Source organism: Phocoena sinus, chromosome 10 (assembly GCF_008692025.1).
Source record: "Phocoena sinus isolate mPhoSin1 chromosome 10, mPhoSin1.pri, whole genome shotgun sequence".
Taxonomy (NCBI): Eukaryota; Metazoa; Chordata; class Mammalia; order Artiodactyla; family Phocoenidae; genus Phocoena; species Phocoena sinus.
This window is the reverse complement of record NC_045772.1, coordinates 27,234,455-27,246,946: the sequence shown is the minus strand read 5'-3', so window position 1 is coordinate 27,246,946 and position 12,492 is coordinate 27,234,455. Positions and strand designations below refer to the sequence as shown.

The 12,492-nt window shown below is 48.0% G+C and overlaps 1 protein-coding gene across 4 annotated transcripts; it reads left to right on the top strand.

Annotated features, from left to right (window-relative positions):
• Positions 1 to 610: 610 nt before the first annotated feature.
• SOCS2 (suppressor of cytokine signaling 2) lies at positions 611 to 6,734 on the top strand. Of its 4 annotated transcripts, none has more exons than XM_032647092.1 (3): positions 611 to 811; positions 3,270 to 3,630; positions 5,271 to 6,734. In XM_032647092.1, the coding sequence occupies exons 2-3, from the start codon at positions 3,492 to 3,494 to the stop codon at positions 5,726 to 5,728; spliced, it is 597 nt and encodes a 198-aa protein (XP_032502983.1). In that variant the 5' UTR covers positions 611 to 811; positions 3,270 to 3,491; the 3' UTR covers positions 5,729 to 6,734. The 4 variants fall into 4 exon arrangements, with proteins under 4 accessions (XP_032502983.1, XP_032502981.1, XP_032502980.1 ...); XM_032647090.1 differs by lacking the exon at positions 611 to 811 and adding an exon at positions 824 to 1,838; XM_032647089.1 differs by lacking the exon at positions 611 to 811 and adding an exon at positions 1,886 to 2,484.
• The last annotated feature ends 5,758 nt before the right edge of the window (positions 6,735 to 12,492 follow it).

The window sequence follows — 12,492 nt, the reverse complement described above, 5'->3', positions numbered from 1 at the left end:
AAAAGGTCTAGGGTCCAAGGACGATAAGCGACTTGTGCAAAATTATTCATCTCCATTATAGAGGGTTTTAACTAGGATTCAATTAGCTCTGCCCTCCAGATCAGACTCTAAGAAACAAAACATGATTCAGTGCACGCGACTCCATCGTTGACAAAACCCTTTGTTAGCTGGGAAATTCAACCCCCCCTTCCTCTCCAGCTAATCTGCCTATCATTTGCATAATTATTTACTCAAAAGCAGGAAAATTATTGAGAAAAACCGTTTGTCCAGGACTCCCGGCCTGAAGGCAGGAGCTGGTTTATGCTTCCTCGCAGAGCCAGCAGGGGGGTGCACCAGGCAAGGTTTGTGAGCCGCGCCTTCCCCTACGCCCCCTCCCCTTTCCTCGCCCAACTTCCCTATGGCCAACGCTTCAACTAAAAGTGGCCATTGACCTTTCAAGCTTTTGAATAGTGATGCAATAGAATAGTATTTCAAAGAAAAATGGTTATCGAAATTTTGGATCCGGTTTTCCCATGAGTGTTAATGGTTTTTAAAAAGTAGGTCACATTTAAAGTAGGTCACATTTCGGAGGCGGACGTGCAGGGAAGGAGATGAGTTTCAGCTGAGGCCAGGTGGCCTTCAACCAGGTGGGAGGAGGTGAGGGTCGCTGGGCAGGGAAGAAGAGCTGGGATCTTTCCGCATTTCCGGGCCCCGGGTGCAAGCTCTGCGGGAAATCTCAGAGTCGAGCGCTCTCGGCCTGCGCACACCGAGACGGGCTGGCCAGGACCACCAGGGCGCGCGGGTCTGGGCGCCCCCTCCGCGATCGGCGCAGGTGAGCCGGAGGGCCGCCGGGTGGCCGGAAGGAGACGACGGAGCGGCGAGGAGGAGGAAGGGACGGAGGAGCCGGGCTGGGCCGGTGCGGGAGACAGCGAGCAAGACCGCCACGGGGAGGAGACAGAGCGGCCGGCGCCGTTTAACGAGGCGCCGCTCTACGCCCGCTGGCAGCCTTCTAGGACCGGACCCGAGAGGACCATCAGCCCGCTCCCTCCGGGTCCCGGGCGTGGGCGCGGGGGTGCTGAAGAGGGAGCTCTCCCACTCCATTAATGTGTCTTAGAGCGGGAGGGGCCCTTTCCGAGGATCTCTAGTCTCTCCAGCCACCACCACCCCGAAAATGTGCGGCCTGGAAAGTCGCCTAGAGAAGGCGCGGAGGGGATGCAAAAGACAACCAGCCGCGGCGGGCCGAGGGGCGAGAACGTCTGCTAACCGCTCGACTCCGGCGCACAGCTTGCATGGGTTGGGCGCAAGCTCCAGCCGCCGAAACCGGGACGGTGATGACCTGGTTCTTCTCCTGCGCGTCTCCGAGAACTCCGGGGCGTGGGGTCAGAGGAGGGCGGATTCCCAGGCATCCACCCCGCCCTGGCCGGCACCCGAACGCTCTGAGCCCGTCTCTCCTGAAGCCTGCGCATTAGCACCGGAGTCTCTTTAAAGCAGTAGCGGGGGCCGCGGTCACGTGAGGTGGATTCCTGGAAAGTTCCTGGAAAGCGGCCTCCGCAGCCGCGGGGCGGGGCGCGCGGGGAGCGCGGACTAGGGAGAGAGGCGGGGAGCGAGGGAGGCGCGTAGGTCTGGGAAGTCGCGCGCACACAGCGCTCCGGGGACAGACATTTAACTCTTGTCTAGTCTCGCCGCCGCCGCGGCTCGCGGGCCTTGGGCTTCCCTTGAAGCATGAGCCTTCTCGCCCGCCGCCACTGGCACTGCGCGGGCCGCGGACAGTGCGCGCCGGGGCCCCGGGCGCACAGCCTCAGGATCCCCGTCGCCTACAGCTGGGGCGCCGGAGGAGCTCGGGCAGGGGCCCGCGGCAGGTATCGGGCCGGGGAGCTCAAGGGCTCCGCCCCTAGGAGGGCTGGGGAGGGCACTGGGGCGCGGCCGAGAGAGCGGGGCAGCCTTGGCTTCCTCAGTTTCGAGCCTCTGGGCTAGAGAGCCCGAGCTGCAGCTCTGCCCCGAGGCTGGGAGCTACTGCCTGCTTTCTCCAGTTCTTTCCCGGCGTCTGGAAGTCTCCAGAGTTTTTGTTTTTGTTTTTCCTCCCCTAAACTGCCATCCAGATTAATAATCCTCCTAATAAGCTGATCTCCCGCTCCTCCCCACCCGCCTACCTCCCGCCCTCTTTCCTCCCTCCCTCTCTCCTTCTCATCTCCTTGGTTGCAGCCGGAGGGAACCCAGCAGCTGCCCCGGGTCGGGGGTGTCCGAGCCCGGAGGGGGTGTTAGAGCCCGGCGAATCGAGGCGATGGTCCCCGGGGCTCACGTTTGCCCTCTGTGCAGAGAACTCCGGCCGCCCGCGCCGTTGAGCACAGGGCTCGTCACATCCCCAGGCATCTCATTCCCAAATTAAAAGTCAACAGGGGAAACTCGGGCAGACACCCCTCCTCCCGGGCCCCTCCCGGCTCCCCCGCCCCATGCCTGCTGGGGAGGCTGCCTGGTGCGGAGGCGGCAGCGGCGGCCGAGGCCGAGGTAAGGGCTCAGCGTTGGTTGTCTAGCACGTCCCGCAGCGCTCTCTGCCGCCTGCTCGGCCCCCGGCTCGGGTCAGGGCTCGGAGCCCCCGCGTGGGCTGCGCGCTCGGGCAGATTCCTCGACAGCGCTCGCGGAGGCAACAGCAGCCTCAGCCGCCCGGCCTCGGGAGCGGCAGCCACGGCGCCCCCAACCCCTGCCCCAAGCGAGCTCCGGGAAGCGGGGGGAGGGGAGCGCGGCAGCCTCTCCTGCTGTGTTGCGGCAGCTCCCGCACCTCCGCGTCCCGGGCTGCCGGCTCTACCCGGGAAGCCCCGCGGCGCTGTAGGGCCGGGAACTAGGTTTGTGCGGGGTGCTTCCTCCTGGGGCTCTCCGGGCTGTGCGGAGTGTGAGATAGGAATGCCAAGTGGGGACCTCTCCTTTTCTTTCCTTTTTACATTTTTCTACTTGTCCTTGACTGAGGCCTGTTTACCACCGTACCCGCAGGTGACTCTTTGCTCTTCTCATCTCCTAGTCTGCGATTTCAGCGAGCAGCCCTGGGCGGGAAATAAGCCGGTTCGCCACCCTCATCCTGTCCCCCGCCCCAACTCTTGCGTCTTGGATCCCTGCTCTCTCTTTATCCTTCTTTCTCTAGAACGGGCCAGGGCAGTAACTGGATGCTCGGGGTTAAATGGTGCAGGAGCGCAGACGCGGAGGATTCCCGGGATTTTCCACGTCTCTGTTCCTCCACCCACGCCCCGGCCGCAGGGGTCCAGTTCCGACTGACCCAACCCTCCACTTTCTCTTTGCAGGCAAACTGTGCGTGACCGCGCCTGCGGGGGATTTTGCTATCCGTGCACCGGGACCCGGGGAGGAAGAACCAGCGGCTCCCCATTACCTCCCCCTCCATTTCCATTTCGCGGACCCCTCAGGGACTCGTTTTGGGGTTTCCACTGACTTCTAAGAAGGACGCGTGCCCCTCTCTGACCCCAGCTCGGGCGGCCACCTGTCTTTGCCGCGGTGACCCTTCTCCCATGACCCTGCGGTGCCTCGAGCCCTCCGGGAATGGCGCGGAAGGGACGCAGAGCCATTGGGGGACCTCGGGGTCGGCGGAGGAGCCGTCTCCGGAGGCGGCGCGTCTGGCGAAGGCCCTGCGGGAACTTAGTCACACAGGTAGGGAGCGGACCGGCCGCAATGCGTGCGAGAAGGGGGCGCCTCCCCAAAGACAAGGATGCGGTTGTGCTAGCGAGGCTGGGAAGCAATCGCTACCCTCCCCGCCCCAGATCAGGGAACCGCGGGGAGAATGCCCCTACGGACCTGGATCCTTGGAATGCGAAAGAAAAGTGGTTCTCGGGGGACTCAGAGGCCTAGGGGAGGTTAGAGCGCTAGAAGGGCTCTTTGGAAATAGACTCTTAGGGCGCTGGAATTTTTGCTATTTTCCGCGGCCGTTTGGGGGTCGGCACTCGGGCTCGGACCTTAGCCGGAGAAAGTGCTCGGCTCCTTTCCTGTCTGCGGGGTGAGAGGGCGGCGAGTGGGCGCTGCGCTGCCCGCAGCTTCAGCTGCATCTGGCTCCCGGGCCGGGCAGCCGCTGCAGCCTGGAATCTTGGCGGCCAAGTTCGGGGACCGACTGATTGCCGCTCAGGACTGCCGCAAAGCCGGGAGGAGGGCGGGCTGCGAAGCCCCAGCCGAGCTTGGCCTCGCTTGTTTCAAGTGCAGTCTTGCGCTTTGCGCGGCTCGCTGTCGTCTCTCGGCATCTGAAAGAAGAAAAGATGGAAAAAAAGATTCTGGCAAACCTGCAGGCTTTCAAAATCAGAATCCTCAAAGCTTACGTTTGGGGCAAAGTTGAAGTTTTGGTAGCAGTAGGGAGAAGGAAAAGTTCCTTCACTTGCGGTTCCGGTCTTTCCGTGCAGGCCACGGGCTTTCCCTCAGCGGGAGGAACCGGCAGATTGCAGGTACCCTAGCAAGTTTTATTTTTGGGAGGGGGGGGAGCATTGTTCAAACTTTTAAACTGTAAGATGTTGCTAAGTCACTTTTGAAAACGGGATGGGAGATGGAACTGGCAGGTAGACTCGAGAATGCTGGGGAGACCGACGGTTGTGATTGGATTTGAATTAGGGCAAAGTCCAAAAGAGTTTATGGAAGACTGTAAACTGGAAGTACTAACTATCAATTGGGCTTTCTCTCATTTCTCAATGGCTGATAAGGTAGTTGTAATCAAAGCAGCGAACAGAAGCTATTGTATCATACTAGAACTGCCCTCTTAAAACAAGTAAATAGCGGTGCTTTATGGGACTTTGAAAAGAGATATGGACGCAGCCGCTAACAGATTTGGGGAGGGTGGGAGTGGACACCAACCATTCAGAAAGTTGCTTCTTTTTATCTTGTTGGTATTAACTGGAGTTGGGTTTTCCACTTTTTTAAGGGCATGGCTTTTATTTCTAACTTCTGACTTAATTTACATTAAATCTTTGATTTCACTTGACTAGTGGAGAAGCATCATGCCCGGCCAGCCAGTGTGTCATACTGCAAACATTCTTCTGTTTCGTTAGGAGAAAGTCTTAAGAGAGTTTAAAGAACAGCTACAGAAAGTTACTTTTAAAAAAGAAAACTGACTTGCAGTTTGTTCAGAAAATAAAATGGACCTATGTTTTCATCAAATTTCTATAGAAAGTATTTATGGTAGCCTCTGGTAAACTTTCACACACTTCTTTTTAGAGCTAGAAAAATTGTTGCCAAGTATTTACCCTATTTTAAAAATTCTCTATAATAACGATTTTACTCTCTTTTCTTTTTCTTTTGAACAAAAACCCCAGGTTGGTACTGGGGAAGTATGACTGTTAATGAAGCCAAAGAGAAATTAAAAGAGGCACCAGAAGGAACTTTCTTGATTAGAGATAGTTCGCATTCAGACTACCTACTAACAATATCTGTTAAAACATCAGCTGGACCAACTAATCTTCGCATCGAATACCAAGATGGGAAATTTAGATTGGACTCTATCATATGTGTCAAGTCCAAGCTTAAACAATTTGACAGTGTGGTTCATCTGATCGACTACTATGTTCAGATGTGCAAGGATAAGCGGACGGGCCCAGAAGCCCCCCGGAACGGCACTGTTCACCTTTATCTGACCAAACCGCTCTACACATCAGCACCACCTCTGCAGCATCTCTGTAGACTCACCATTAACAAATGTACCGGTACCATCTGGGGACTGCCTTTACCAACAAGACTGAAAGATTACTTGGAAGAATATAAATTCCAGGTATAAGTGTTTCTCTTTTTCTAAACATGCCTCCTATAGAGTATCTCCGAAAGCAGCTATGTAAAAAGAGAACCAAAACTTGAGTGACGGCTCTGGATAACTACGCAGAATTCTAAGAACAGCTGAAGTCAATCTAATTTAGATGTGTGGAGGGGTAGCTAGGTATTTAAAGTTCCCCCAGATATTTTCACCTGAGTGATGCTTCCCTTCCTAAGGCTGACCAAGACCAGTTTATCCTTTTAAGTTAAAAATAAAACGTCCCAAGTAAAGGCTGAAGGAACAATTTATCAGAACTCTTTGCCTTTCTGAGGTTCCTGTTAGGTGGAAGGTGCCAGCACCGGCAGTAGAGAAGGAGCTCCACTTAGGAGTGCTGAAGAAGTGGAAGGAACCAAACTGACACAGGCTTAACTTCAATTTTGTATGCCTGGGGATCAGAGTCTATTTTAGGACATTTGATACTTTGCATTCTGATGTACTTAGGAGATTTGTTAAACAGATATGCTTGTGAGTATTTATCCTTCATTTTATGCAATTAACCAAATCAACCAAAAAAAGTGACCATGAAATCCTGTATTTGTCTTTTTACTACATGTATGAACTCTCTCATGTGAATGAGTACTGTAGTAATCCATTTCAAGGGAGCCTTATTTCAGAAATATTTCAAACTGGTGCAAATGGAAAAGACTTCTTTTCCTTTAAGGCTAAAGACAAGAATGTCATGCTATACAGGTGCAACTCAATCCCTGTTAATAAAACCATGTAGATAGAGACATTTTACCCTTTGAAGTAGCTGTGTCCCACAACCTGTTGCCATTGATTTTTCAGAAATGGCTTTAGAAATTTCCAAGTGGTCTAACCATGGACATTAGCAATTGTCTCCCTTCTACCATGTAGAATACTCTGACTTAATTTTCTTCCAGATATAGGGGGATACCTGCCTGTTTTTCAAAGTGTTTATTTACTGCTGTTACTATTTGATTAGAATGTATTAAATAAAAAAACCTGACTTTCACAAGTTGCACTTAATTACTTTGAATCGGAGAGGACATACACTTTCATGGTGATAGAGGGTTGCCATAAAAACTTACGTCAAGTGAAATAACTAAGTATTCAGCCAGAGTTAGAACGTTACTTGCCCTTCTCTAAAGTTACAGGTCACACTTGCCCTTTGCATTTTGGAAAGCATGGTTTAGAAACTACAAGAATTGCCAAGTGGCCTGGTCTTTTACAACTTGAAAAGGCATAATAGTAACGCCCGTTGTGTTTCCGAAAAACCTGGTTTAGAAACTACAAAAATTTTTACAGGTTGAATAGGCACAATACAAAATACAAAGTAAGAGTTTTATGGCCTTTTTTTTTTTTTTTTTTTTTTTTTTTTGCCACACGGTCTCACGACTGTTGCAAATGCACCATCTTTTCTGGAGTTCAGACATTATTCATTTTGCTGCCTTTAAAACAAAATATGCTGCATAGCTGCATACTATGGTGTGTCACTGGGAAGGTGAGCCTAGTATATGATGTGTGTGCCCCAAGTGAACAAGAAAATTCAGTTATAAATTATAGTAAAACCTGCTAATCGCATATCGTGAAAATATGAATATTTTCATGAAGCTCTTAAAAACCGGTTTTGTGCCTTGAAGGAAAACATAACTGTGCGTGTCCAAACAGCAGAGCCAAACACAAAAGATTGCTAGGTGTGCCTTAGGAAGAATTTATTTGTAACCTAAAATTTACAGAAGAGCTAGCCGTTTAAGGTCTGGTCTCTGATTGGGAGGTAACCTTCTCATTAGGATTCTCAGAGTCTGTGCTTTATTTACCCTCTTTTTCCACCAAGAACCATTGTGTGGTGTGGGACGTTTGGCTTTTCTGGCAAAACTTGCACATGATCGGTGCCAAGGGGCTTTGTGGAATTTCTTTAAGGTCTTTTGCATTTCTGTCCTCATTGTTTCAAACACTCTGCTACCTCTCAGTTATTGAGAGTTGGATGTACAGTGGGGTGTGAGTACCCGTGGCATTGTGGAAAGTTCTTCTTAATGGCTACCAAGTGACTGATTACAAGAAAACCAGAGGACACCAAAAACATCTCTGGATTGTGCTGTGGAACTATTGTTGCCTTATGTTTCGATCTTCCCTATTCCAAGTAAGTCGATAAGCATCAGGAAACAGTCCCCCCCCTCCCCGTTTTTTTGGTTTTGTTTTGTTGTTTGTGTGTTGTTGTTTTTATAGTTAGTAACATCATTGATTTATTGAGTTTATTGTGTCCCAGATGCTCGCTCAGCACGTTCCATGCATTATCTCATTTAATCTTCACGCTGAGCACAGTACAGTGATTACAGGAGGTATACCTTCTAATTTGTGAGTGAGGAGGCATTCCAGGAATATCCTAGTCCTTTTTATTCCTGGAGAGGAATTACGAAGAGCAATTTACTGCTATTTCTACATTGATCCAGATGAACAAGTTAGAGCAGGCTGTAAGAGGAACCCTCAGCCTTTTTACTGGTGCCTCAACGGGAAAAGTATAGGTATCTTAATTAGCGTTGTGCTCTGTGGGATTGGAGCTAGCTTGGCCTAGTGGTTTTTTCCTAGTGTCGGGGTGGGTCAGGAGGGGGTTAACTGTTTTACCTGGTGTCTGGTAAGTGATGCCAGTTACCAATTATTGGTCACCCCATTTTACAGACTGGCCAACAAAAGAGTTAAGATTGTACACTTGTCTAAATTATTCTCAACAGAATCAGAAAAAATATCAGTGTTCTCCTTTTATGAAGGGCAGTTTGGGGCATCAGTAAAGGTTTGTTACTGTCGTTATTGTTGAGGAATATAGTATACAGGGCTTACATCTCCACAGATTTAAAATATTTTGATCTGAGTTTCCATTCTGAGCAGAGTTGAGGCGGTGGAGTTTTTCATTCCATCTCAGTGGGCACTGGGGACTGCTTTTTAGGGACTTGGAGGTTTTTTAGGGCTTTGGACAGTGGAGAAAAGGCGGTTCAGCTTATGAGCTGAGAGGTCTTTTCTGGCGTGTCAATAAGAAAGTCTTGACTTCATAGCAATTATGTAATCCAAATAGGTAACAGAATGGGACAGTTGTTTGGGAGTGTTTATTTTCTTGGGAAGGATTTTTCTCTGCTTTTAGAAAATTGTACTCTGGGAGGAGGGTAGGAGAGAGACACGTCATCAAATAATCCATGGGATGGAATGTCCCAGGACCAGGCCATGCCCTTCTCAGCTGAGGGTTTAGGCACAAGGAATGGGGGTGGAGTGGCAGTGGTGACATCTAACAGCTAGGCAGAGGCCCTCCTGTGTCCGAGGTTTCTAGCCTTTGGAGCAAAAAAGTGTTGTCATTCATTCTAGGCCTTTTGTTTACTAAGTGGCCTGCATTCTCCTCTCCCAATTTTTTCACTTCCTAGAATAAAGCTTGAAACCACTTTTCAGATGACATAATTTAGTTCCATCATTTTACTGAGGAAGACACCCAGCCCCGGGGAGATCAGGAGAATCGCGTGCACATGTACACAGAGACACACACACCATCAACCCAGCAAGTCAAGGGCGGAGTCCATATTGGAACACAGATATTTTAAACTCAGGTTTAGTATTTGTAAAAGCTGCACCCTCCTACCCTTTGTTTCAATCATCAGTACTTTTCTTTGGCGACCCTGTACGCCCTACAGTTCTTTGAACATTGGGTTTTCCTTCCTTTGGAATTTAGACAGTGGGCCTTGGGAATACTCTGCAGGCTAATTCCTGGTTCTTGGCTCCTTCCACCGAACTCTGGAAGAATCAGCTTCTGCTGGTTTTCATGATATTTTGATTCACATCAGAGTTTTGCATTAATTTTTAACTCCTCAACGTTTCTAATCTACTTGCTGTTTTAAAATCGAAACCCTGCCATCCATGCTGTTTTGTGATCTCATTTTTGCCTCTGCCAGATGTGACTCACGCCCAGCTGGTGACGCCTGTTGGCCCAGTCAATGCCTACCCGCCTGTCCTCACCAGGGGAGCCATTCTTTCTTTCGCCCACTCTTGGTCCTAATGGCTCAGTTCATTCCTGCCTTACTTTCCCCCTTTTTTAGCATGAGGTTGCTCTGTTTGCTTGTCTGACCCAGCCCTTCTGGCCAGATCATACTCCAGTGAAAGGGGGCAGTTAATTACCTTCTCCCAGAGTTGGGTAACTGAGTGATTTAGGATCGGTAAGATTAAATCTGACTCTTTGTCTCATTCTTTGATTCCTTTCAGGTTTTGAAACAAGTAGCCGGCCCCAAATGCCACGCTTTTGTCATGTGCATTTTTTAACTCTTTTTATGTAAAGTATCAGAAGCTGCTTCTTCACTAAGTTGCCCTTCATTTGAATGGAATGGAAATACCCTCTGTTCCTTCCCTTCTGGATATCTATCTGTAAAAATGAATCTGTGGTAGTTTCGTTTCACTCTCCTAATGGAGGCATGGTTTTCTTGTATTCTCATCTTCACATATTTTTGATGTTTCTAATTTTTTCCTCTATGTGGCTTGAGTTCAGGTTACTTTATTACTAAAGTAAAGTAACAGCTGTTGCCACAGAAGCTTCTTAAAAGCCCCAGAGTACCAAATGCCTAGATAGTAAGTCAGCTGAAATCATGGAGCAAAACCTGGGTATTCCTTCGGGAGCTTTGTCAACGAGAGAGGCTGGATCACACGAGTGTTGTCACAGAGAATGGGGTTGCATCAATAAACATCTACTGAGCCATAAAACTGCTTTCATAGACAATTCTCACTCTGAACTGCATCCTTAACTTATAGGAACTCTGACTTGCCCTAGAGATCAGGAGCGTATTTCGTGAAGTATTATTACTCATGTAGTGCTGCCTCTGTTAAAAACAGAGGGAAGGGGAAGGCAAGCCAGAGTCCTAGTGAGAGGGAAGGAAATATTGCCAGCTGCCTTCCTCTTCTGTCTAAGCATAATTACCACCCAAGGAGCCCCTTTCCTATGGCAGAGAGAGTGCGGCTTCATCACAGAACTTCATAAAATTTATATCTCTCCAGTTTCCAACCACGTTAAGATAAAAACTTACATTTTGCTAAACGGTTTTCCCTTCCGTTAGTTTGGTGTGTTTTTCCTGTTTAGATTTTGGTCCAGAGAGCTGCTGTGATCTTTAACATTCAGAAAAATATTTTCCCTGTTTATTTCTGTCCAGGGGAGTTGTCTGATTTCCCATTTTAACATGCCCTCTGCCATCTTTTTAAAAGTTGAACTATCGTTGATGTACAATATTATGTTAGTTTCAGGTGTATGACATAGTGATTTGACATTTAAATACATTTTGAAGTGATCACCACAAGTCTAGTAAACATTTGTCCCCATACGAAATCATTACAATATTATTGACCATGTTCCTTATGCCGCATTTTACATCCCCTTGACTTATTTTATAACTTGAAGTTTGTACCTCTTAATTCCCTTCACCTGTCCTGCCCATCCCCCTCCACCCGTTTGTTCTATCTATGGGTCTGTTTTCATTTTGTTTTGTTTGTTTTGTTTTTAGATTCCACATATAAGTGAGACCATATGGTATTTTTCTCTGACTTATTTCACTCAGCATAATACCCCCAAGGTCCATCCATGTTGTCACAAAAGGCAAGATTTCATTCTTTTTTGTTTTAAAGGCTGAGTAGTATTCCATTGTGTGTATATATATATATATCTCGCATCTTTATCTATTCATCTATGGCTGCACACTTTGGTTCTTTCCATATGTTTGCTATTGTAAGTATACTGCAATGAACATGGGGATGCACATATCTTTTCAGTTTAGTGTTTTTGTTTTCTTTGGGTAAATACCCAGGAGCGGAATTGCTGAATTGTATGGTAGTTTTAGTTTTGATTTTTTCAGGAATCTCCATACTGTTTTCCAAAGTGGCTGCACCAGTTTATATTCCCACCAGCAATGCATGATGGTTCTTTGCTCCACATCTTCGCTAACATTTGTTATTTGTTGTATTTTATGATGATGGCCATTCTGACAGGTGTGAGGTGGTGTCTCATTGTGGTTTTGATTTGCATTTCCCTGATGATTAATGACATTGAACATCTTCTCATGTGCCTGTTGGCCATCTGTATGTCTTTTTTGGAAAAATGTCTATTGAGGTCCTCTATCCATTTTCCCTTCTGGCATTTGATGAACTTGACCCTTCTTAGGTTTCTAGCATAGCTTTTTTTGGCCTCATTTCTATTACCAGGTTGTGGCCATTAATTCTATATTTGATCAGAAAGTATGTTTATATTTTGCACATTTGATCAGGGCATCTGCTCAGTTACCTGCAGTAATAAGGGGCAGAGAGCATAGGGATAATTGAAACCCATAGACACATGGCAGTTTCAGCTTCCTCCCTCTTCAATCTCCTTTGCTAGAACCACTGACAGAAAAATCATCTGCTCTCTCTTTTATTTTCCTTGTCCATCAGGCAATAAGGATGTTAAAAAAACAACAGAGTGACTAAAAAGATGGCAAAAATGAGAAAATTAAGAGGAATGGAGAATCTGTGGTGTGCTGAGGGCTCCTGAGAGCCAGTTGTTAAATGCTTAGGGATTTTGGGAGCTAAATTATTATAAGTGTGTCATTAGTAGATTGAAATCACCTGTGGTGGGAGTATTTACACCACAGAAACTGGCAGGCACTACAAATTAAGGCTTCTTTCGCCCCTCTCTGGTTTAATAACATACCACTGATCTATGTGTGTTAATTGAGACCTTACTAGAGTAAGATCAGTTTATTTGTATTCTCATTTGTGTTAAG